Source organism: Scyliorhinus canicula, chromosome 13, assembly GCF_902713615.1.
Source record: "Scyliorhinus canicula chromosome 13, sScyCan1.1, whole genome shotgun sequence".
Taxonomy (NCBI): Eukaryota; Metazoa; Chordata; class Chondrichthyes; order Carcharhiniformes; family Scyliorhinidae; genus Scyliorhinus; species Scyliorhinus canicula.
Window position 1 is genome coordinate 72152583 of NC_052158.1, and position 23084 is coordinate 72175666.

Genomic DNA, 23084 nt, shown 5'->3' on the forward strand with positions numbered 1-23084 from the left:
CTTGAGGGTCGCGAGGCTGCAGACAGTGAGGGGGGTACAGGGCTGCCGAATTTAAAGGTTAAGCTCTGGAGGTTGCATTGGAAGTCTAACCCTAGGAGCGTGGCTGCGCAGAGGTGAGGAATGAGATAGAGTCGGAAATGTTTTAATTCCCTTCCCTGGACCGTGAGGTTTGCTACACAGAACCCTTTGATCTCTACAGAGTGAGACCCGGAGGCCAGGGAGATTCTTTGGTTAACTGGGTGTATGGGAAGAGAACAGCGCCTTACCGTGTTGGGGTGTATGAAGCTCTCTGTGCTCCCAGAGTCGATCAGGCAGGATGTTTTGTGTCCATTGATGAGCACGGTCGTCGTCGCGGTCAAGAGCGTTCGGGGCCGAGATTGCTCCAGGGTCACCGAGGCGAGTCGTGGTAAAAGTTGGAGATTTTCCTCGGGCGGTGTGTGGTCAACCGAATCGGGGTCCTGAGACTCCAGCCAAGATGGCAGCGCCCGCGGATCGCACATGGCTGGGGGGGTGCAAGATGGCGGCTCCCACGTGTCTCACGTGGTCCCTGGGGAAGAAGATGGCAGCGCCCGGGGCACACACGTGGCTCGGGAAAATGAAGATGGCAGCGCCCGCTGCCGCACCTGGCCCGTGGCGGGAGCTGTGGTGGCAGTCCGGGTTCGCCCCCGGAGACGGCGGCGACCGCCCGGGCCTGGCATACCGAAATGAAATGGCCCTTTTTGACGCACCCTTTGCAGGTGGAGGAGCGGACCAGGCAGAGCCGCCGGGGGTGCTTGGCTTGCCCGCAAAAATAACAGTGGGGCCCCCCAGGGTTGCCTGGTAGCCGTGCAGCACAAGCTTGTGGTGGGATGGGGGGTGCATCGGGGTCGGCCGCGGGGGGGTGTTCTACTACGCCCAAGGGGCTGCCACGCGGTCGGGGACATACGCGCGGACGTTTCGGGAGGTCACATCCAGGGAGCTAGCAAGGGCCCGTGCCCCCTTGAGGCCTAGTGTCTCTTTCTCTAGCAGCCGCTGGCAGATTTGGAAGGATAAGGATACCTGCAACGAATGCGTCCCGGATTAAAAGTTCTGTGTGGTCGCTGGCTGAAACTTGTGGGCAATCACAGTTCCTACCTAGTACCAGAAGCGCACGGTAGAATTTATCCAGCGATTCCCCCGGGATTTGTTGCCTTGTCGCTCGCAGATGTCGGGTGTAGACCTGGTTTACTGGGCGAATGTAGTGTCCTTTCATCAGGGCCATCGCGGCCTCGAAATTATCTGCATCCTCGATGAGGGTGTAGATCTCTGAGCTCACCCTCGATCGGAGAACTTGCATCTTCTGGTCCTCCGTGGGTGCAGTCGTGGCCGTCCAGAGGTACCCGTTGAAGCACGCCAGCCAGTGTTTGAAAGTTGTCGCTGGGTTTGCCGCGTGCGGGCTTATTTGCAGACACTCCGGCTTGATTCGGAGCTCCATTCTTTAAAATCTAGTCCAATAAATTGATCCTCGATCAATGACTCCAGAAGCGAGATTGGATGACAATTGGAGGCTTTATTGGACTAAATGTTTCCCCCAGCAGCGCAGGTACAGAATGCACCAGCTGGGGAGACACAGACTCTTATACTCCGCCTTAATGGGCAGAACTAGCAGGTAGGCTTCACCAATGATCTTGCTGCCTCAGGTACCTCCCACACCAATGGTCTTACAGCATCAACCTGGGTACCGTAATTATCCTAATACCGACTACCACACAAAGCTAACTTTTATTTACACTACTTAAATAAAGTTTGACCACTTACTCCTATAGGAAACAATAATTATAGTAATCTACACTCTACTAACACTAGCCTTTACACTCTAACTGTGCTCTATCCTCTCTCGATCTCTCCTAAGAACTCTACTCCAGACACTATCTCCCAGCAGCCGGAGAGTTAGTACTTTATATAGTACTGCATCTAGCTCCATTTGTTTTTAATTGTAACATGACATTAACTCTTTGTACACTAAACATTTCTATAATGTCACAGGTCCAATAGGATATATCCCGACAACCTGGGAAAAGCCCTCCACTCCTTTCTTGCGAATTCCGGCATCTGCATATACCTAAATTCACTAAACTCCCCCTCGGCAACTCAAACCTCTCCCGCAATTCGTCCAATTCCGCAAACTGCCCCTCCAGATACAAGTCCCTCACCCTCTCCAGTGCCGCCTCCCTCCGCTTCCCGTACATCCCATCCATCTCCCCTGGCTTAAACCTATCGGGCGTGATTCTCCGATAATGAGGCTAAATGTCGACGCTATCATAAAAGCTGGAGCGTTTTATGGCGGCGTCATCTGGCCCCGAGGAGCAGCGATCCTGCATAGCACGGCACTGGAGCTCCTCACACAGCTCCAGCTGCCGATACAGCTGCCAGCACAAGTGGTGCGGGTCCGCGCATGTGCATAGGTTGCCGTCTACGCGCCGGCCCCTGGGCCAAATGGCAGAGCCCGACAGGGGTCCAGCGCGGATGAACATAGGCCCCCACCCCGCAATTAGCCCGCCCGCCGATCAGTTGGCCCCGATCGCGGGATGGCCACCATGGAGGCCCCCCCTTAGTCGGATCCCCCTCCCCCCTACAAGGACAGCCCCCGCAGCCAGAACGCCGAGGTCTAGCCGGGTAGGACCACACTTGAACAACGCCGAACTTGACGGGCTTACGGCCTGTTAAGCGTTGAGAAACGCCGGGGTGCCACGTTGAGCGGCCGGAGAATTGGTGACTGGAGAATCGGTGGCCCGGTATCGGAGCGGCGTCACGAGATTTGCGCCCCCCCCCCCCCCGGCGATTTTCCGACCCGGCGCGGGATCGGAGAATCCTGCCCATGGTTCCCACAAAATGGCGTCAACGTCGACATCACTTCCAATTTAAAGTACCTCATCACCTTATTCCACACCCTGACCATCAGATGCCCTGTATACCCAGCAGCTGACAATACAAACTTTGACCTGCACCAAGCCCATCAAGATGCCCCGGCAGCAGGATTCTCCACCATTGCAAGGATGCCCCAGGTCCAGGGGTAATGGATGGCATGTATGTCATCTTACACGTATTGAACGATCCATGAGTGCATTTCATTAACGGGAAGGAGTTTCACCTCCTGAATGTTCAACTCGTGTGCCACCACCACCTCAAGATCATGCAAGTGTGTGTATGGTTCCCCGGGAGTGTGCACGACAGCTACATCCTGGGGCAGTCGGACATCCCTGGCATCTTCGAGGGACACCCCAGGGTGACCGGTTTGCTCTTGGGGGATATGGGGTATGTGGTGAGGTCCTGACTAATGATGCCAGTACAGAGGCCAGAGACCATTGCAGAGACCTGATATAATGAGGCCCCTGGATGGTCATGGAGCGGTGCGTCGGGACTGCTGGAAATGCAGTTTTGATGCCTTGACCATTCTAGTGCTGCAGTGCAGTATACCCATTTCCGATGTGAAGCCCATGGGGCATCATTACCATTCCTAATTGGCATTAGATACCAGTGACGGTCTCTCCAGGTCGGTTGTTGGGAAGCACCTGACAATTGTCACTTGCAACCACACTTAGTGTTTATCCCGTTAGATCACGCCTGGTGTATCTTCCATCCTATACTGTCTATCATCTCCTTGAAAGACCAAGGCTACCTTGGGACAATGCTGGCATCCCACTCTGGGTTCCTCCGATGCCTGATGGGTGGCCCAGTCTTCAGGGTGTGCGGCAACCCCCTGAACAAGGGGTGCCCCCTCCAGCCTACGTCAATGCTGCCGCCTTCTCCAGCATCTGATTCCTGGGCTGCCACCAGCATTTCGAGGGCATCCTCTGCAGGACCGACACTACCATCCGTTCTGGTATCTGTGAGGAATTGAAGAAGGAGAGAGACCGACAATACGTTAAGGCTTCCACCCCGGGAACCTCAAAACCCCCAGCCTCCCCACCTTTACGTGTCCCACCTTCTCTCAGCGTGCCACCAGCGAGCCAGTTGTGCTGAAGAACCTCGCTCTGCACACTCACCCCCAGCCACATCATAAGCCCCAAATCCCAGACCCCTGCCGGGAACATCAGGGAGATTGTGATCAGGTGCCCTCCCCTGATCTAAACAATCACCCTTTGGTCGCAAAGATATCACCAATGCTGAAGCCCTGTTCTTTAGTGTTTGATTGTTGGCTGCTGTCTCTATGATGCTGATTGTTCTCGAGTTCAGGCAAAGCGTTCAGGCTTCAAAGTTTGATTGAAATGTGATGCAGTAATCATTGTCTGAGACTTGGCACGTGTACACACAAGAAGCTACTTGAGTAATATTTTACTGCTAGGATCAGTCAACGTTAACAAAGATTTGAAAATCACATTCCACATATCACACTAATCATTAATCAAGAAGGAAACGTCATTGTTCCATATTGGTATGAATACAGCACTATACCATCTCCTTTTCACTCCTAAAATGCCAACACAAGGTATCACCCCTCGTACCTTCCTCAACAGAAATGGAGAATAAGCCTGAGAATGTTTTATCATGTCCAGCACATTGTCGTAGAAATGATCTGTCCATCAATGCATTACTTGTTGGTTGTTAGATGTATCAGTGCCAATGTCTGTCCAGGACCCACAGCTGTGCAGGCCCTCCCACATGGCCCAATTTCACTGGAATCAAATCCTGGCATTCACACATTCCACTGGCGCTCAAGGTACAGTTGAACATCCTTGACTTCCAATGTGCTTTGACCCGCGATAAGGTGGCAGTTACATAAAGCACTCACCACACCAGCAAGAAAAGCATCAGCAAACTACAAAAACATTTCTTCAGCAGTGACCTCAGGTGGCCCATTTGGATCAATGTTGTGCACCAGGTCTTGCTGCGTCTTCTTGCTTTAAACCGGATTGCCTTCTGGACTTATACATCTCCCTGAGCCCGGTGTTCCAGGTTCCAGGTATCTTCAAAAACATTGTCCTTCTTTCAGGCTACAGAAAATAGGGGAAACAGCAGCATCAGCCTCCAGGCATTTGCAGCTACACGCAGTAGCAAGCAGCAAACACAACCTGCAGCACCACTTGAGAATATCTTGTTCATTAAATGGTCAACATTTTTAAAAAATGTTAGAGTATTCAATTCTTTTTTTTATCCAATTAAGGGGCAATTTAGTGAGGCCAATTCACCTACCCTGCACTCTTTTTGGGTTGTGGGGGCGAGACCCATGCACACACGGGGAGAATGTGCAAACCCCACACGGACAGTGACCTGGGGCCGGGATGAAACCCGGGTCCTCAGAGCTGTTGGCAGCAGTGCTATCCGTGGCGCCACTTACCATCCAGTGAGGCAGCAGTACTAACCATTATGCCACTGTGCTGCCCATTAAACGGTCAACATTACAAAGATTTTAAAATCAACTCGGTAACATTCCACATATCACACTAACTAATAACCAAGGAAACATCACGGTTCCATATTGGTACCAATACAAAGCGATATCAGCTCATTTGCACACACAAAATAAACACACGGTGTCACCCCTGATAGGTTCCTGAACAGAAATGGAGGATAAGCTTGAGAATGTGTTATCATGTCCAGACCTTTGTCATAGAAATAGTCTGTCCATCAATGTCTGACTTGTTCCACATATCAGTGCCATTCTCTGTCCAGGAACCGCAGCTGTGCAGGCCGTTCCATGCGGCCCAATCTCTCCGGAACCAAATCCTGGCATCCACATAATCCACTGGTGCTCAAGGTGCAGTTGAACATCTTGACTTCCAAAGTGTTTAACCCGTGGTGATGTTCTAGTTACATGAAACACTCACCATACCAGCAACAAATGCATCAGCAATCTGCAAAAGCATTTCTTCAACCCCATCACCAGGTGGCCCATTTGGATCAATGTTGTGCACCAGGTCCTGCAGCATCTTCATGCTTCAAATCGGATTGCCTTCCAAATTTATACATCACCCCTGAACCTGGTGTTCCAGGACATAGATATCTGAGGAAAAAGTTGTTTTTTCTGGCTGCAGAAAAGGAAGGAAACAGCAACAGTAGCCACCAGGCATCTGCAGCCACCAGCAAGTAGCAAATGCAACCTGCAGCTGTGAAGTGCTCTCACAACTAACAAGGCTAATTCCTTATTAACAATACCCTTCAGTTGTGAAGCTAGGGGCAGCTCACAGCCAAAGGGAGCAAAAATTATGTTCAGCATAGCACCAAGTACAGGGCCATGTCCTGGAAGTGTTTGGTAAACTCACAGGCAGCAGCTTAGTTGCCCGTGATATGGGTATCCACAATGTTAAAAGATGACTTGAAGGCCTCACAAATGAAAAAAACCCTCACCTATAGCACCCGCTCGACCACCACCACCACCACCACCACCCCCTCCCCCAGTGGAAATGTGACCCCCGACCTGGAACGCTTCAGCGTCCCAACAAAGTCCAATCACTCTGAGGGGCCTCCACCCAAACCTGCAGTACCTCGAGTGTCCTTGAGCTGCATGCCTGAAAATGGAAATGGCAATTAGATAACAATCTGATTCATGCCCAATTCGAATCTTGGTTTTGGCCTTTCCCGCTATTTAACCAACGTACCCAGATCTGCGCCGGGCACAGCAGAGTGATTAAATTGTGTTGAGCATCATGCAAAAGGAGGCCATTCGGCCCATCAAGTCTGCACTGACCCTCCAAATCACCACCCCACCTATGTCCACTCCCTCCTGCCCTATCCCCATAACCCAACTAATCTACACATCCTTGGACACTATGGGGCAATTTTTAACATGACCAATCCACCGAACCTACACAGCTTTGGACTGTGGGAGGAAAGCCACACAGACACAGAAAGAAAGTGAAAATTCCACAGAGTCACCTAAGGCTTGAATTAAACCCGGGTCCCCGGCACTGTGCAACAGTGCTAACCACTGTGCCACTGTACCACCCGTATGCCACCCTGCCGCCCACATACTTTGAAAATATCACCAGGATTAAACAAAGTCAAGATTACTTTATGAAAAGGAAATCATGTCTGACAAACCTACCGTTGTTTTTGAGGATGTAACTAGTAAAATAGATAAGGGAAAACCAGTAGTCTGGCTGTAATTGGATTTACAGACAGCTTCCCAACTAAGAGGTTAGTACATAAAGTTAAAGCATACGGGCTTGGGGGTAATATATTGGCATAGATTGAAAATTGGTCCGCAGATAAGAAACGGTGAGTCGGAATAAATGAGTCATTACAGAGCGGAAGTTGGTGACTCTGACTCATGGGGTTCCATGGGGATCAGTGCTTGAGCCCCAATTATTCACAATATACATCAATCATTTGGATGAGGGAACCAAATTAATATTTCAAAGTTTGCTGTTGACACAAAACCTGGTGAGAGGGTGAGGGAGAGGAAGATATTGAAAGGCTTCCAATGAGATAACTTGAGTCAGTTGGCAAATAGATGGCAGATGCAGCATAATATAGATAAACGTAAAGTTATTCACTTCGGAAGGAAAAACAGAATGGCAGAATATTGTCTAAATGGTGACAGATTGTAAAATGTTGACATCCAAAGGGATCCGAGTGTCCCAGAGGAGGCGGTGGCAAAGTGGTATTGTCACTGGACTAGTAAACCAGAGACCCAGAGTAATGCTCTGGGGACCAAGGTTCAAACCCCACTAATGATGACCATTATCGATTATTGTAAAAATCCATCTCGTTCACTCATGGAAGGAAATCTATCGTCCTGGCCTACATGTCACTTCAGATCCACACTTAACATTGGTTGACACTTAACTGCCTCTTGAAGGGCAATTAGGGATAGGCAATAAACACTGACCCAGCCTGCAATGCCCAAGTCCCATGAACAAATTTAAAAATTAATTTAAAATGTACATCGGTCACTGAAAGCAAGCATGCAGGTAACAGCAAGCAGTTAGGAATACAAATGGTATGTTGACTTCATTGCAAGAGCACTTGAAATGAAAATAGCTTGTCACGAGTAGGCTTCAAATGAAGTTACTGTGAAAAGTCCCTAGTCGCCACATTCCGGAGGCTGTTACGGGAATTGAACGGTGCTGCTAGCTTGCCTTGGTCTGCCTTCAAAGCCAGCGATTAGCCCAGTGAGCTAAACAGCTGAGTACAGGAGCACAGATGTCTTAATGCAGCTATAGAGGTCCTTGGTGAGACCACACCTAAAGTATTGTGTGCAGTATTGGTTGCTTTATCTCAGAAAGGATATACTTGCCAGAGAGGGAGTGAAGTAACGGTTCACTAGACTGATGACAGGATTGTCAACTATGCCTGTATTCACTGGAATTTCGAAGAATGAGAGGTAACCTAATTGAAACGTATAAAATTCTGACAGGGTTGGACAGACTGGATGAGGGGATGTTTTTTCTTCTGGCTTGGGGGAGGGGATCTAGAACAAGATGTCAGTCTCAGGATATGGGTTAGGCCATTTAGGACTGAGAGGAGGAGAAACGTCTTCACTCTGAGGGTGAACCTATGGAATTCGCGACAGAAGGCTGTGGAGGCCAAGTAACTGAACGTGTTTACTGCCCCTATTTGCTCTGTTTCTATGCTTCGATTTCATAAATTATTATGAAAATCAATGAGGTTCTCATTCTCTAGTCTCATTATGAACCTGGTTTGAGAAGATTCTATTTATTATGGATGTTAAATAGCCTTATCTTCTGTTCTTGAAGTTAGGGTACGATGAAGATAAGAATGATTATGTTTTCTATGGCGAATACAGTGAGAGCCAGTCTGTCCCAATGCAACCTCAGGCAATTTGTCCAGCGGAGGAAAAGAAAAACAACTACAGAAACCATGTTGTCAACGAGATCATAAACGTAGAGAGAAACTATGTCAAGAACTTAAAAGACATCTGTGAGGTAAGGTGCATTTGGCAGTGTCTTTCATGTTTGGGATGGCACAAATGTGGATTATGTTTCCTCCTTTCCTCCCTCACCACAATAGGTGCAAATTCTGGATTGTAGGGGAGTCTGGCGGCTGGCAAGGTTATTACATTCACCTCATTAGTTAGCTCCTGTCCTGAAAATAGTGCTGCTCACATTCGCATGTTGTGAAATGTCCCACCATGTCCATTCACCAACTTAACTTGGCAGGTGCTGGTCATCCAAGATTAATCAAACCTCACCTCGCTCCCTGGCTAAATTTATAAACTACCAGAGTGCTGACAGGATTCTTCTTACTCCCAGATACCATTCGGCAGATTCACAATGCTGCTGCCCTGGCTTTGACAAGGAAACCATTTACTCCTCTTCAAGTGCCTGCAAGCCAAGCAGAAACTGCAGAATTGACCAATTTCTCATCTACCAATCAGCGAGCCGCCTATAAGGGAGCGCACGTCATGTTTCACAACTCTCCTCATTCAAAAACATATTGGACAGGATTCTCTGTTTGAGAGGCTATGGGCTGGATTCACCGGGCACGATTCTCTGCAAATGTGGAGAGTTGTGAAGGCTGCCGTGAAACTGGCCGTGTTTCACGGCAGCCTCCGCGCCCCCTCCCGGGACCCAATTCTGCTCCCCGGTCGGGGCTAGCAGCAGGGCCCCGTGAACCACGGCCGACTGTCCACTCCCGGCCGACTGTGGCGGCGCTGGACACAGTCCGCAGCCTCCATGCCGGGTTCTCAACCGCTGGGACCACAAGTGAGTCGCACCATCGGCAACTCGGCTCATCGGCAGCGGTGAATCGCAGAGTCCCCAGAGAATAGAGAGTCAGGCCCGCTAATGATATGCCAACAGTGCTTAAACACTGCGTGGCGAGCGATGCATTTACGGCACTTTCAGGATTCCAATTGATCCTAATTTAGCGTCAAATGTGCACCTACCGCCATTTTAGCAACGGAGGCTTTTCTCTGTCCAATCACATTTCGCGATTTTGGCATCGGATGACGGTAATTCCTGCCCTGAATTCTCCCATCAGAGAATTGCTGCTAATTTGCGCTCCCGAAATCACAAAGCAATTCAGTATACCTTCATATGCAAATTTATGCATGGTGAGGAATACGAGGGATTCCTGAGGGATCCTGCTGTCGGGCCACCATTTTGAGCAGCTGGCCCATCAGCAAAGCTGCACACTGGCCACCCCCTCCCCACACCGCACCACACCTCAAATCAGGCCGCCCCACACTGTAAACCAGCTCCCCCCACAGGACCACCTATTAAAAGGAGACCTCCACGAGACCCCCTAAATAAAGGAACCCCTCCACAATTCTCCCCTAATCAAAGAAACCCTTCCCTTCCCCAGAGGCCCCCTAACTAAAGGGGCACCCCACAGGGACACCAAAACTAAAGGCATCCCCCCACAGACCCACCTCTTCCCCAGAAAATAGACCCCTGTCAAGAAGCTAGAGCGCTGTCCAGACAGGGCAGTGAAAAAAATTACAATTATAGCACTCATCTGGTAGCATTATGTGTGAATTCCTGGGAAGAGAACAGCTGCGATCTGTGTTTAAACCCCTCAGATATTTTAGCTGCAAACCATTCATTCATTCGTTCATTCCTGGTAGTAGGCTGTGATTGACAACTTCCACAAACCAGCTATGAGCCTTGCTTCATTCATTTCCCTTCATGGATGTGTAACTCTCAAACCACAATGTTTACAAACATCAACTACATCAAAGTGAGCTAAGTGCTGTCAATTTCCAGCTCACCACTTCAGAATCACTCAAGCATGAAGGGGTGTGATTGGAATGCGCTTAACACTAATTGGTCCTGAAGAATCCAGTCATTGTCTTGAAGGCTTGGTCATTCCTCCACTCATTCCTCCTCCATTCCTATGCACTCGTCTCTCCCCACCAGCTTGGATCAATGATCTCTGAAATTCCACTGTACCTCAGATCTATTAAAATGCTGAGCCACAGGTGATAGCATGGGCAGAAGACACAAAATCCCTGCACAATGCTTCTGGACACTCTCAGCCCTCAACTCCTGGAATAAGAGCACCTCACAGGCTCTTGAACAATCAATGGCAGCCTCTTTCATCCCATTTTCCAGCCCTGAGGATCTGCTCCCCCATTCCCTAAGAAAGTGACCACAGACGTCCATTGGATTGATCCATGATTATGTTTGGCAAAGTATTGCAGTGGTTTGCCATTGCCTGCTGCCTTCAGACATGTCAGAAGGACTTACAGGCTGATGATCACCCTGTTTAGCCATGTTTTAATTGCACCTTTTGGGCCAAAAGTCCCAGAGTGGGATATAAACACAGAACTTTGGGGCAGGATGTAAGTCCTGCAGTACAGGACTTCCTCATGGAAGCTAAAAGAGCGTCTCAATTAGGTTGCCTGAATCTAGGTGCTAAATTGCGTGTAGCTCCTTCGGTGATGCTTTAACACAAAATGTGATTTTAAATTTTTGCATGCAGAGCATTCCTTGTAACCTTGCATCTTTAAATAATGTGAATCTCAGTTTTGATATTTGGGCAGATGCTGTTTATTGGGTCGCGACGTTCTGGGATAGATATTGAACATGTCTGTTACTTTAGTGGAACACAAATTCTTCAGCTTCGGACTTCCGGTTGTGGCTATGCGGAGCTAAGTTGCACGTTTGGCAGCTCCCGCTGGCAAAGGACCTTTGGGCTCTTTTTAGGGCCCGCAACGGCGCTTGTTGGACGTTTCCCGGTGTGGGAAGGGGACAGCAACATTCCCCTGCTGGTGTATGGATTGGATCAGGAGCTGGGCGATTAAAAAAGCTGCATTGCAGCAAAGAAAGGTGCGAGGGAGGAGGACCAAGATGGCGGCAGGCGGAGACCAGGCAGTGTGGACGCAATGGGCGCAGGAGCAGCAGGAGCTGCTCCAGCGCTGTTTTAAGGAGCTAAAAGCAGAGCTGCTGGAGCCGATGAAGGCCTCACTCGACAAGCTGCTGGAGACCCAAACGGCCAGGGGGCAACGATCCGGGAGGTCCGGCAAAAGGTCTCGGTGAACGAGGACGAGATCTTAGGCCTGGTAGTGAAGGTGGAAGCGCACGAGGCGCTCCACCAGAAATGGCAGGCGAGGTTTGAGGAGATGGACAACCGGTCGAGGCGGAAGAACCTGCAGATCCTGGGCCTCCCGGAGGGGCTGGAGGGATCGGTCATGGGGGCCTATGTGGTCACCATGTTGAATTAGTTGATGGGAGCGGGGGCCTTCCAGGGGCCCTTGGAGTTGGAGGGGGCCCACCGAGTGCTGGCGAGGAAGCCCAGGCCCAGCGAGCCGCCGCGGGGGTGCTGGTCCGGTTCCATCGGTTTGCTGATCGAGAGTATGTATTAAGGTGGGCCAAGAAGGAGCAGAGCAGCAGGTGGGAGAACGCGGAGGTCCAGATCTATCAGGATTGGAGTGCGGAGGTGGCAAAGAAGAGTGCCGGTTACAATCGGGCGAAGGCAGTGCTGCACAGGAGAGGGGTGAAGTTCGGCATGCTACGGCCAGCGCATCTGTGGGTCACCCACAAGGACCTACATCATTATTTTGAGTCCTTGGAGGAGGCCTGGGCCTTTGTTCAGGCCGAAAAACTGGACTCAGACTGAGGGTCGGGGGATGATTGGGGATTGTTGTGTTGTGTTCCGAGGGAGGGGTTCTTTCTTTGTTTTCTGGGGGTTGATAGGGCATTGTTTTGATTCGGCCCGACGGATGGGCTCGTGAAGGGGGGATAGGCAAACAGCTTGGGGGATTGATGGTCGGTAGGGGTTGATGTAAGGGGACTGAATGGGTCGGTCAAGTGGGCCTGGGTGTTCGCGCACCTGAAGGGGCTGAAGGCGGATGTGGCCATGCTCCAGGAGACGCACCTAAGGGTGGCGGATCAGGTAAGGTTAAGAAAGGGGTGGGTTGGGCAAGTGTTCCATTCGGGCTTAGATGCAAAAAACCGGGGGATGGCGATTTTGGTGGGGAAGAGAGTATCGTTCGTGGCGTCGAGCATTGTGGCGGACAATGGCGGTCGGTATGTGATGGTAAGTGGCAAGCTCCAGGGGGAGCGGGTGGTGCTGGTCAATGTGTACGCCCTGGATTGGGACGATGCGAGGTTCATGCGGCGTATGTTGGGCCGGATTCTGGATCTTGAGACAGGAGGCCTAATAATGGGGGGGGGATTTCAACACGGTGCTGGACCCGGCACTTGATCGCTCCAGGTCCAGGACGGGCAGGAGGCCGGTGGCGGCCAAGGTGCTGAGGGGGTTTAGGAACCAGATGGGAGGGATGGACCCATGGAAATTTACGAGGCTGGGGGCCAGGGAATTTTAATTCTTCTCCCATGTCCACAAGGCCTACTCCCAGATTGACTTTTTTGTCATGAGCTGGGCGCTGATTCTGAGGGTGGCGGACATGGAATATTTGGCGATAGCCATTTCTGATCACGCTCCGCATTGGGTGGACCTCGGATTGGGGGAGGAGAGGGACCAACGTCCGCTGTGTCATCTGGAGGTGGGGTTGTTAGCGGATGAGGAGGTGAGCAGGTGGGTCCGGAGGTGTATAGAGAGGTACCTGGAGACTAATGATAATGGGGAGGTGCAAGTTGGGGTGGTCTGGGAGGCGCTGAAGGCGGTGGTCAGAGGAGAGCTAATCTCTATTAGGGCACAGAAGGAGAGGGGGAGAGCAGAGAGAAGGAGAGAGGTTGGTGGGGGAGATGGTGAGGGTGGACAGGAGGTAGCGGAGGCCCTGGAGGAGGGATTGCTGGGGAAGCGACGTAGCTTCCAGGCTGAGCTTGATTTACTGACCATCAGGAAAGCGGAGGCGCAGTGGAGGAGGGCGCGGGGGTGGTATATGAATATAGAGAAAAGGCGAGTCGGATGCTGGCGCACTAGCTCCGGACGCGGGAGGCAGCTAGGGAGATTGGGGGAGTTAGGGAGAGAAGAGGGAACACGGTACGAAGTGCGGTGGGTATCAATGGGGTCTTTAGGAGCTTTTACGAGGAACTGTACCGGTCAGAGCCCCCAGTGGAGGAGGGAGGGATGGATCGCTTCCTGGACAAGCTGAGGTTTCCGAGAGTGGAGGAGCAGGTGGCGGGGTTGGGGGCGCCGGTTGGACTGGAGGAGCTGGTCAAAGCGATTGGGAACATGCAGACGGGGAAGGCACCGGGGTCAGATGGGTTCCCGGTTGAATTCTACAAGAAGTATTTGGACCTGCTGGGCCCGCTGTTGGTAAGGACCTTCAACGAGGCAAGGGAAGGGGGGGGCTCTGCCCCCAACGATATCTAGGGCGCTGATCTCCTTGATCCTGAAGCTGGACAAGGATCCCCTACAGTGTGGGTCATATAGGCCGATCTCACTCTTAAATGTAAATGCAAAGTTGCTGGCAAAGATACTGGCCATGAGGATAGAGGACTGTGTGCCACAGGTCATACATGAGGATCAAACGGGGTTTGTGACAGAGAGGCAGTTCAATGCTAATGTACAGAGGCTTTTGAATGTTATAATGATGCTGGCAGTAGAAGGAGAGGCGGAGATAGTGGCGGTGATGGATGCGGAGAAGTCCTTTGATAGGGTGGAATGGGGATACATGTGGGAGGTGTTGAAAAGGTTCGGGTTTGGGGAGGGGTTCGTCAGGTGGGTGAGGCTGCTATATGAGGCCCCGGTGGTGAATGTGGCTATGAACAGAAGGAGGTCAAAGTATTTCTGATTGCACCGGCGGATGAGGCAGGGGTGTCCCCTGTCCCCCCTGCTCTTTGCGCTGGCGATTGAACCTCTGGCCATGGTGCTGAGGGAGTCGAGGAACTGGAGGGGGATAGTGCTGGGGGGGGGGGGGGGGGGGGGGGAGCATCGGGTGTCGCTTAATGCGGATGACCTGCTGTTGTATGTGGCGGACCCAGTGGGGGGAATGCCGGAGGTGATGAGGATTCTTAGGGAGTTTGGGGATTTCTCCGGGTATAAGCTCAATATGGGGAAGAGCGAGCTGTTTGTAGTGCACCCAGGGGACCAGGAGAGGGGGATTGGTAAGCACCCGCTGAAAAAGGCGGAGAGAAGTTTTAGGTACCTGGGAGTACAGGTAGCTAGGAGCTGGGGGGCCTTACATAGGCTTAACTTTATGAGGCTGGTGGGGCAGATGGAGGAGGAATTTAAGAGGTGGGACGTGCTGCCACTCTACCTGGCGGGCAGGGTGCAGTCAGTCAAAATGACGGTGCTCCCGAAGGTTTTGTTCTTGTTCCAATGCCTCCCTATCCTGATCCCTAAGGCCTTTTTCAGGCGGGTCAACAGGAGCGTTATGGGGTTCGTGTGGGCGCAGAAGACCCCGACGGTGAGAAGGGTGTTCCTCTGTGGGTATTATTGGGCCGCCAACGTGGCGATGATACGCAAGTGGGTATGGAGGGGGAGGGGGCGGCATGGAAGAGGTTGTAGATGGCGTCCTGTGTCGGCATGAGCCTGGAGGTGCTGGAGGCGGCGCCGCTGCCGCTTCCTCCAACGAGATACACCACGTGTCCGGTGGTGACGGCTACCCTCAAAAGTTGGGGACAATGGAGACGGCACAGGGGGGAGGTGGGGGCCTCAGTGTGGTCCTCGATGCGGGGGACCACCAGTTCATCCTGGGGAGAATGGATGGAGGGTTCCTGAGTTGGCACAGGGCAGGCATTAAAAGGATGGGGGACCTGTTTGTGGACGGGAAATTTGCGAGTCTGGGTGAGCTGGAGGGGAAGTTCGGCCTCCCCCTGGGGAACACCTTCAGATATATGCAGGTAAGGGCATTTGTTAGGTGGCAGGTGGAGCAGTTCCCACTGCTGCCACCACGAGAGGTCCAGGACAGGGTGCTTTCGGGGACATGGGTTGGAGAGGGGAGGATCTCGGCAACGTATCAGGTGATGAAGGAGGAGGAGGAGGCCTCGGTGGAGGAGCTGAAGGGTAAGTGGGAGGAGGAGTTGCGTGAGGAGATTGACGATGGGACGTGGGCGGATGCCCTGGGGAGGGTAAATTCCTCCTCCACTTGCGCGAGGCTCAGCTTAATACAATTCAAGGTGCTGCATAGGGCGCATATGACCGGGGCAAGGTTGAGCCGGTTCTTTGGGAGAGAGGACATTGTGTTAGATGTTCAGGGAGCCCAGCAAACCATACCCACATGTTCTGGGTGTGCCCAGCGCTAGAGGTCTTTTGGAGGGGCATAGCAGAGACAATGTCAAGGGTGGTTGGATCCAGGGTTGAGCCGAGCTGGCGGCTCGCAATATTTGGGGTGGCAGAGGAGCCGGGAGTGTAGGACGCGAAAGAGGCCGGTATGCTGGCCTTTGCATCCCTGGTAGCCCGGCGAAGGATTTTTCTTCAGTGGAAGGATGCAAGAGCCCCAGGCGTGGAGTCCTGGATTAATGACATGGCAGGATTTATTAAATTGGAGAGGGTCAAGTTTGCCTTAAGGGGATCGGTACAAGGGTTCTTCAGGCGGTGGCAACCGTTTCTAGACTTTCTGGCGGAGCGGTAGGCGATGGTCAGCAACAGCAGCAAATGGGGGGGGGGGGTTGGGGGGAGTTTGGGGTGGGTGGAGGGTTCATGAGGGTTTGTTTGTTTTTTGATTGGGTGTGTATATTTGCGTTTATATCGTTTATCTTTGCTAATTTATTCTTTGTGTATATGGGGGGGGGGGGTGGTTTGTTCTTATTTCTTTGTGTTATTTTTATTGTTGATAATTTGTGAAAACGTGAGTTAAAATTATTTTTTTTTTATTCTTCAGCTTCAGTTCATTTCAGCGAAATGCTACCAAAGAGCTCCAGTTGCAGGAAACCAACTCCTCTCATCTCTTTACATTCCTCTCCCACCTCATGACAGCCCTTCCTCCAATAGTGGCCCCCGTGTGTCATCTTTGTAGAGCAAATATTTTACAACACACAGCAAACGTCATTGAAAATAACATCAAATTTGCAATTTAATACTGCAATAGACTAAGTAAAATGCTCAACAGGTTCATTAGAAAATCAAATTTAGGCAGCACGGTGGCCTAGTGGTTAGCACAACTGCCTCACGGCGCTGAGGTCCCAGGTTCGATCCCGGCTCTGGGTCACTGTCCGTGTGGAGTTTGCACATTCCCCCCGTGTTGGCGTGGGTTTCGCCCCCACAACCCAAAAATGTGCAGAGTAGGTGGATTGGCCATGCTAAATTGCCCCTTAATTGGAAAAAATAATTGGGTAATCTAAATTTATAAAAAAATAAAATAAAAAATAAATAAAAAAGAAAATCAAATTTAACAGTGATGTACAGCAGGAGATATTTTAACAGATGACAAAAAGATTGGGAAGGAATTTTATGGTGCCCTGCCGGTTCCACCCAACCCGAATGAGCGTAAAATTGCGCCAGATGATGTTGGGCATGTGTCCTGACGTCAGTGCACACAAGTACAAAATTGCAGTCGGCAGGCGCGTCCAGGTGTCAGAGCTGCGTCCGCCAACAATGAAAGGCCCATTTAAAGCCAGGAAGAAGGCCATCGACAGGATCCACATTGCCCCAGAGATTTTAAGCTCATTACCCAGGAAAAAAGGGCAGGCGGGCGTTAGATTGTTAACCTATTTTTCTTTCAAGGGGAGGATAAAAGGCCCCTGGAGCACAAGCATGCTTGTTTTATTTGTGATTTTGCTGCTATCACATTTCTGAGTTTTGCCAGATTTCCTTTTGATTGCACAAGCCTTTTGAAGCTGGTTCACCTAAAAATTTGTGCCAAAGTTCCAACAAAATAGACAGTCTGTGCAAACCATGGGGAACGTTGACGTTTACGAAAGATATTGGCCCTGTAAATCCATGGCCATTTGGCATTGTGATGAATGTAGGAATTTCAGATATATTACATTATATGTATTTGGTGCAGTAGTGCATTTAAAAATCCTGGTTTGCAAGACAGCTAGGATTTTTAGGAGCCAGAGGTGCAATTAAAGGGTCATAAAAGTTTTGGCTGATGGTTTTTTGTTTATATTAAGAGAGATCCCTGCGGAGTAGTTAATTAAAGACATTGTGTTCAGTTCAGTGAGCTGATGTAGTTAATGAGAGGAGCCAGGGGTTTAAGCAATCAGGTGTTGAGGTTCAGTTTTAGTTTGTGACTGGAAGGCAAGATGAGAAGTTTCTGAGAAACACAGCCAAAGGTTCTGTATGGTTCTGACAGGGCTCAGGTCTCTTTTCAAACAGTCTCAGAGAATTATTGAATTTACAGTGCAGAGGGAGGCTATTCGGCCCATCGAGTTGACACTGGCCCTTAAAAGAGCATGCCAACCCATAACCCCACCTAACCTTTGGACACTAAACGGCAATTTAGCATGGCCAATCCACCTAACCTGCACATCTTTGGACTGTGGGAAGAAACCGGAGGAACACCTAGACACGGTGAGAAAATGCAAACACCACACAGTCACCCGAGGCCGGAATCGAATCCGGGTGCCTGGGTGGTGAGACAACAGTGCTAACCGCTGTGCCACCATGCCACCCCCCTCTCTGTACAGCAAGTATCCCTAAGTGCTAACTGCATTTAAAAGTAGATTGGGATCTGTTTGAGTGGAAATAGAGGTGACAGTTATGGGTTCTTGTGTCACTGTATTGATTAGCATTGTAATTGTAAGCTGTTTTCTTGGGCTGAACTTTGGGCTGTATTCTCCGTAGCCTGACGCCAAAATCGGGATCGGTGTTGGTTTGACGCCAATCCGCCATGCTCCGCCCATCCAAACTGGAGTCATGATGATGTGGGCAGCCCACCCACAGAGCCCGACGCGGAAATCGGCCAGCCGACCCACGGTGCTCCGCACCCGATGGGCCGAGTTTCCGACAGTACGGGATACGTGTGGCTCCCAACCATGCGGGAACCCGCTGTGACGGCTACAGACTGTGTCCAGTGCCGCCACACTCGGCATGGATCCGTGCCGCTGGCCAAGGGAGGCTTCTGCAAGCGCTTGGGGGACTGGTGGGGGGTGGCGAGGGGGTTGGCTGTGGGGTCGCAGTTGGTGGGTTGGGGTCGCGCCCGACAGGCACATGTTGTACAGCGCGACCGGTGCAGGTCATTAGCCGTGAGCATGCCTGGCCCGGACCCGGCCATTCACCAGCCATTTTCAGTGCAGAAGGCGGGGGTTTCAGTCAGCGCCACTGATATCCCCTCACCGATGCTGGAAATGGTGAGGGTTGCACGCCAATTTTTCGGTCGTAATAATAATTATCGCTTATTGTCACAAGTAGGCTTCAATGAAGTTATTGTGAAAAGCCCCTAGTCACCACATTCTGGCACCTGTCCAGGGAGGCCGGTTCGGGAAAAGACCACACATGTTCCGTTTGCGCCAGCACTTAGCCGCTGAAACGGAGGATCCAGCCCCTTATTTTGTCCTTGCTCATCACGGTGGCTACACCATTAAATGGGTATAATCCCTACTTGAGAAAAAGATTTGAGCCTTTGCTGTCACTTTGTGTTGTGAGCCAGTCTATCTACACTCACTGGTAACAAGAATATCCAATTTGTACCTCTGCATCTCTCTGGTAACCTCTGTCCTCTCTTTGAAGCTTCATACATGGTGAGGATGTTCCATCCTGCAAGAGGGACTGCTGATTTGGTCTCCAGAAAACTACTCATCGAGCTCCTGACCTCCCTGGCTGGGCTTTCACCTGGAGTTGCCATTGTGCCTTTGTATTGGCTGGAGCTCCTTTATTGGGACCCTCGATGTTGTTGTGGAATTCGTCACCATTTCTAGAGATTGATGTTGTTTTACGGGGTGGAGTTGTTGACCCCATGCTCAAACCGCAATCTGGAGGATCAGGCACTGTGTTATTCTGCCCCCCACCTGAAATCTGTCTGGCATGGTTAAACCTGTCAGGGACCTAAAATCACACCAGTATAGCTGCCAGGATCTCTCGGGCTCATATGCCCCACCACTCCAACAAGGTCAAAGCACACAGTGAAGCACTAACAGGAGACACAGTGATAAATTAAATATATACCAATAAGGTGAAAAAGGAGTGCATCAAATCATAGAGATCTGTGGATTAAAGTTAAATAGAAATGTATAACCAAGGCCCTTGAAAAGGTAACAATACTGAAGACAATAATGAGAAAAATAGAATGCATGCTCAGGAAGTCATAATGGAGATTAAAAGGGAACATGAAAAATTATAAAAGGAAATAGTAAGGGGTGATTCCCCACTCTAGGTCGTCAGGTGACCTTTACTCTGCTGTGTTGCCCTTAAAGGGACAATCACCACACTATTGTGGATCATAACACACGCACTCAATGACATCTGGCAGGCACAAGGAAATGTGACAGCAATGTATTACCAGTGTTCTTTTAAGATTAGATTTATATTATTTTTGGCAAGAATTGATTCTGAGGCATATCAGATCTCCTCGAGTTTGTGCGGACAGGGAATTTCCCAACTGCAATATTCTTGCACAAGCAAGAACATTAATGCCCCAAAAATAAATTAGCAGAGGAGATTCCAAGGTTGCTCATTTTGTTTCTTAAATAATGCAGAATATTGAGCCATAGCTTCCTCGGATCCACCGCTGGGGAGACAGGAAGTTACAGGCCATTGTCTTTTTACACAAAATTTTCAGCATAATTGCCTTTCTACGTAATGTGCCAACTGCAGTGATAAATAAATAAATAAACAATTTGGTGCTTGAGTGATCATAATAATTCAGTTACATTAGTTGAGTTCAAAACGTTGCGTGTTACAGAACCATTCAAGAAATAATTTCTCCATGGCAGTGCCTTTACCAATCAGAGCTCTTGTCAACCAATCAGCGAGCTCTTGTCATGCAGTACAAAGTTGCTGTTTCCCCTGACATTGGTATTGTTACACTTGTCCTGATGAGTGCAAGACGAAAAGCTTCAGCCACAGATATTAGCACAATGGCCTCTGTCCTTTGCTGACAGTTAGATCATGTGCACACATTGTGTCTGTTTCAGCAAAAAAAAAAAAATGTTTTTGTTGTTTCAGTCAGTTCTGCTTCAAAAAGCATAAGCTGTAAATGAAGCCTCAAGATGAATTCTTGCTATCTTTTCCTTCAGGGTTTCTACAAACAATGTCGGAAAAAACCTCAAATGTTCTCACAGGAACGGCTGTTCACCATCTTTTCAAACATCGAGCAAATTTACAGATTCCAGAAGAAGTTCCTGAAATGTATGGACAATGCATACAATTCAGTACAACCATTCTTGACTGACTTTGGCCGCTGCTTCCTCGATCATGTGAGTAGTAATTTGGTACTTCCTGCTAATGACATGCCTGCTCGTTTAATTTGGGATTTTCTTTTTAAAATTACATGGAGAATGCCTCACACTGCGGTTGATGGTAGGCTCCGGCAGCCAGGTTGGACAAAACGCATTAATCGTAGAAACCATGATATAACACCCAGGAGTGATATAACACATACCCTGGGAGGTGGGAAAAGGGAGGGGGAGGGGGCTGTGAAAGGTAGCTATGATGGACCAGGCCAAGCCCTTAGTGAAGCGGGCGACTATGAGGGTCTCCATGGCCCTCCGGGCTGGCTGGTCCCTCACCTCTGCCACTTGACCTGCAACCTCTAGTTGGTCCTCTGGTCCATCCCTGGGTTCATCCTCCAATCAACCCCTTCTGGTCCGGCACCTCCTCACCATCCTCGTCCTCATCCTTGTCCCCCTCCTCCTCCTCGGTGACCACATGCTCCTCATCCCCCACCTCCAGCACTTTGCCCAGCTGCTGTGCCAGGCTATGGTGGACACAGCAGGCCACCACAAAGCGGGCGACCCTCCCTACGAAACCACAGGAGTAATTGAGGCATTGGAACCGCATTTTGATGCACTGGTCAATGACAGCCTGGGGGGTCACATGGGCCTCGTTGAATCGGATCTCCGCTTTGGTCTCTGGCCTCCATACTGGCTTATTTGTACTTTTGTGGTCTGGAACCCATTAAAATCCTTTATCAACACCACAAAGAACCTGGTGGCGAGGAGGTAAGAAACACATTGGCAGACTCCTGGAGAAGCACCAAAAAAAGCATTAAAAACGTCTATCCACGCTGCACATTCAAAGAGGGATGAAGAAGATAAAAACTTCATTACACCAACCAAAGCTGGCGATGGAGGGATGTCAAATAATAGCAGTAACCAGTAAAGGAACCAAAATTTAAAAAAAGGTTTTGGTGAAAACAGGATACAAAGAAGCTTGCCATGTGTTCTGCCTGGAGAGTTCTGGAACACTGCTCCCTCTGTTTTAAGTAGCAAGGGGAGAACCTCCTGCGAAGTCTGGTGTAACCAGAAAAAACAGCCTCGGAAACGAATGGTGAAATTGTGGAGATATTGCAGGGCCACGTCTCACCTAAATCTTTGGTCAATGCCAAAAGGTTCACATTCCTTAAACATAACCAACAAGATGGTGAATCAATCACACAATTTGTAGCGGCTTTGAAGAAGTTAGCTGAATACTGTGAATTTGAACAACATCAGGAGAGACAGACGAGTGTGCCGGTTAAGAAGTGAAGCTATCCAAAAAAGGCTGTGAACAGATATCTAAAGAAAGTTTTAGAAATTGCGATCCCTATGGAATTAGCAACTAAGGAAACCTAATAATTAAGCTTGAGCACTAAAATTCATAAAACACAGACACAGGTTCAAATTTGCCACTGATGTGAAAAAACTGGGTACACAGCAACTGATTGCTGGAGTAAAGATGCAAAATGCAAGAATTGCGATTAAAAAGGACACATTGGACATTCGTGTTGGAGAACGAAACAGCCGGTTTTAAACAAAAATTATAAAAAATAAGAACCAAATACATCAAGTGAAAAATCAAACAGAGGGAAGAGTATCTACGTGATATGAAAAGGTAACAAAAAAGGACCAGAATCATAGTCAGCTGATGAACTGCCTTTAAACATACTGACCATTGCGGGTGCAACCAACCATTACTGGGTTATTTCTTTACAGGACAGTGTAATGATATGTATATTGCCTGGGATGTAAAGAGTTAACATGTTCATGATGATGCTTCTTATCACTAGAGGGAACCACAGAACAGTCAGATATATATCATGTGACTTGGGGATTCTGTGAGAAGGTTGTGAAGCAGGAGTTAGAAGAGTGTCAGGCATAGAGAGCAGTTGTACTTGAGAAAGTCTGTTAGTTAGAAATAGCATAGTTTAATATAGAAATCTTCTACTTTAGGAATGTGAATGAATCTTAGTGAGTAGTGTAATAAATTTATAGTTTTGTTCGTTAACA

The 23084-nt window shown here is 49.7% G+C and overlaps 1 protein-coding gene across 11 annotated transcripts in view; it reads left to right on the forward strand.

Moving 5' to 3' along the window:
• The window catches only part of LOC119976388 (rho guanine nucleotide exchange factor 9-like), a 180558-nt gene that overhangs the window by 80237 nt on the left and 77237 nt on the right, over positions 1–23084 (forward strand). For all 11 annotated transcript variants that reach the window (XR_005462922.1, XR_005462921.1, XM_038816898.1 and 8 more), the window contains 2 exons: positions 8658–8846; positions 20895–21074. Coding sequence is in view for 9 of the 11 variants with exons in the window: in XM_038816898.1 (XP_038672826.1) it covers positions 8658–8846; positions 20895–21074 (369 nt within the window). In the remaining 2 variants the exon portion in view is untranslated. The remainder of the gene's footprint in view (positions 1–8657; positions 8847–20894; positions 21075–23084) is intronic.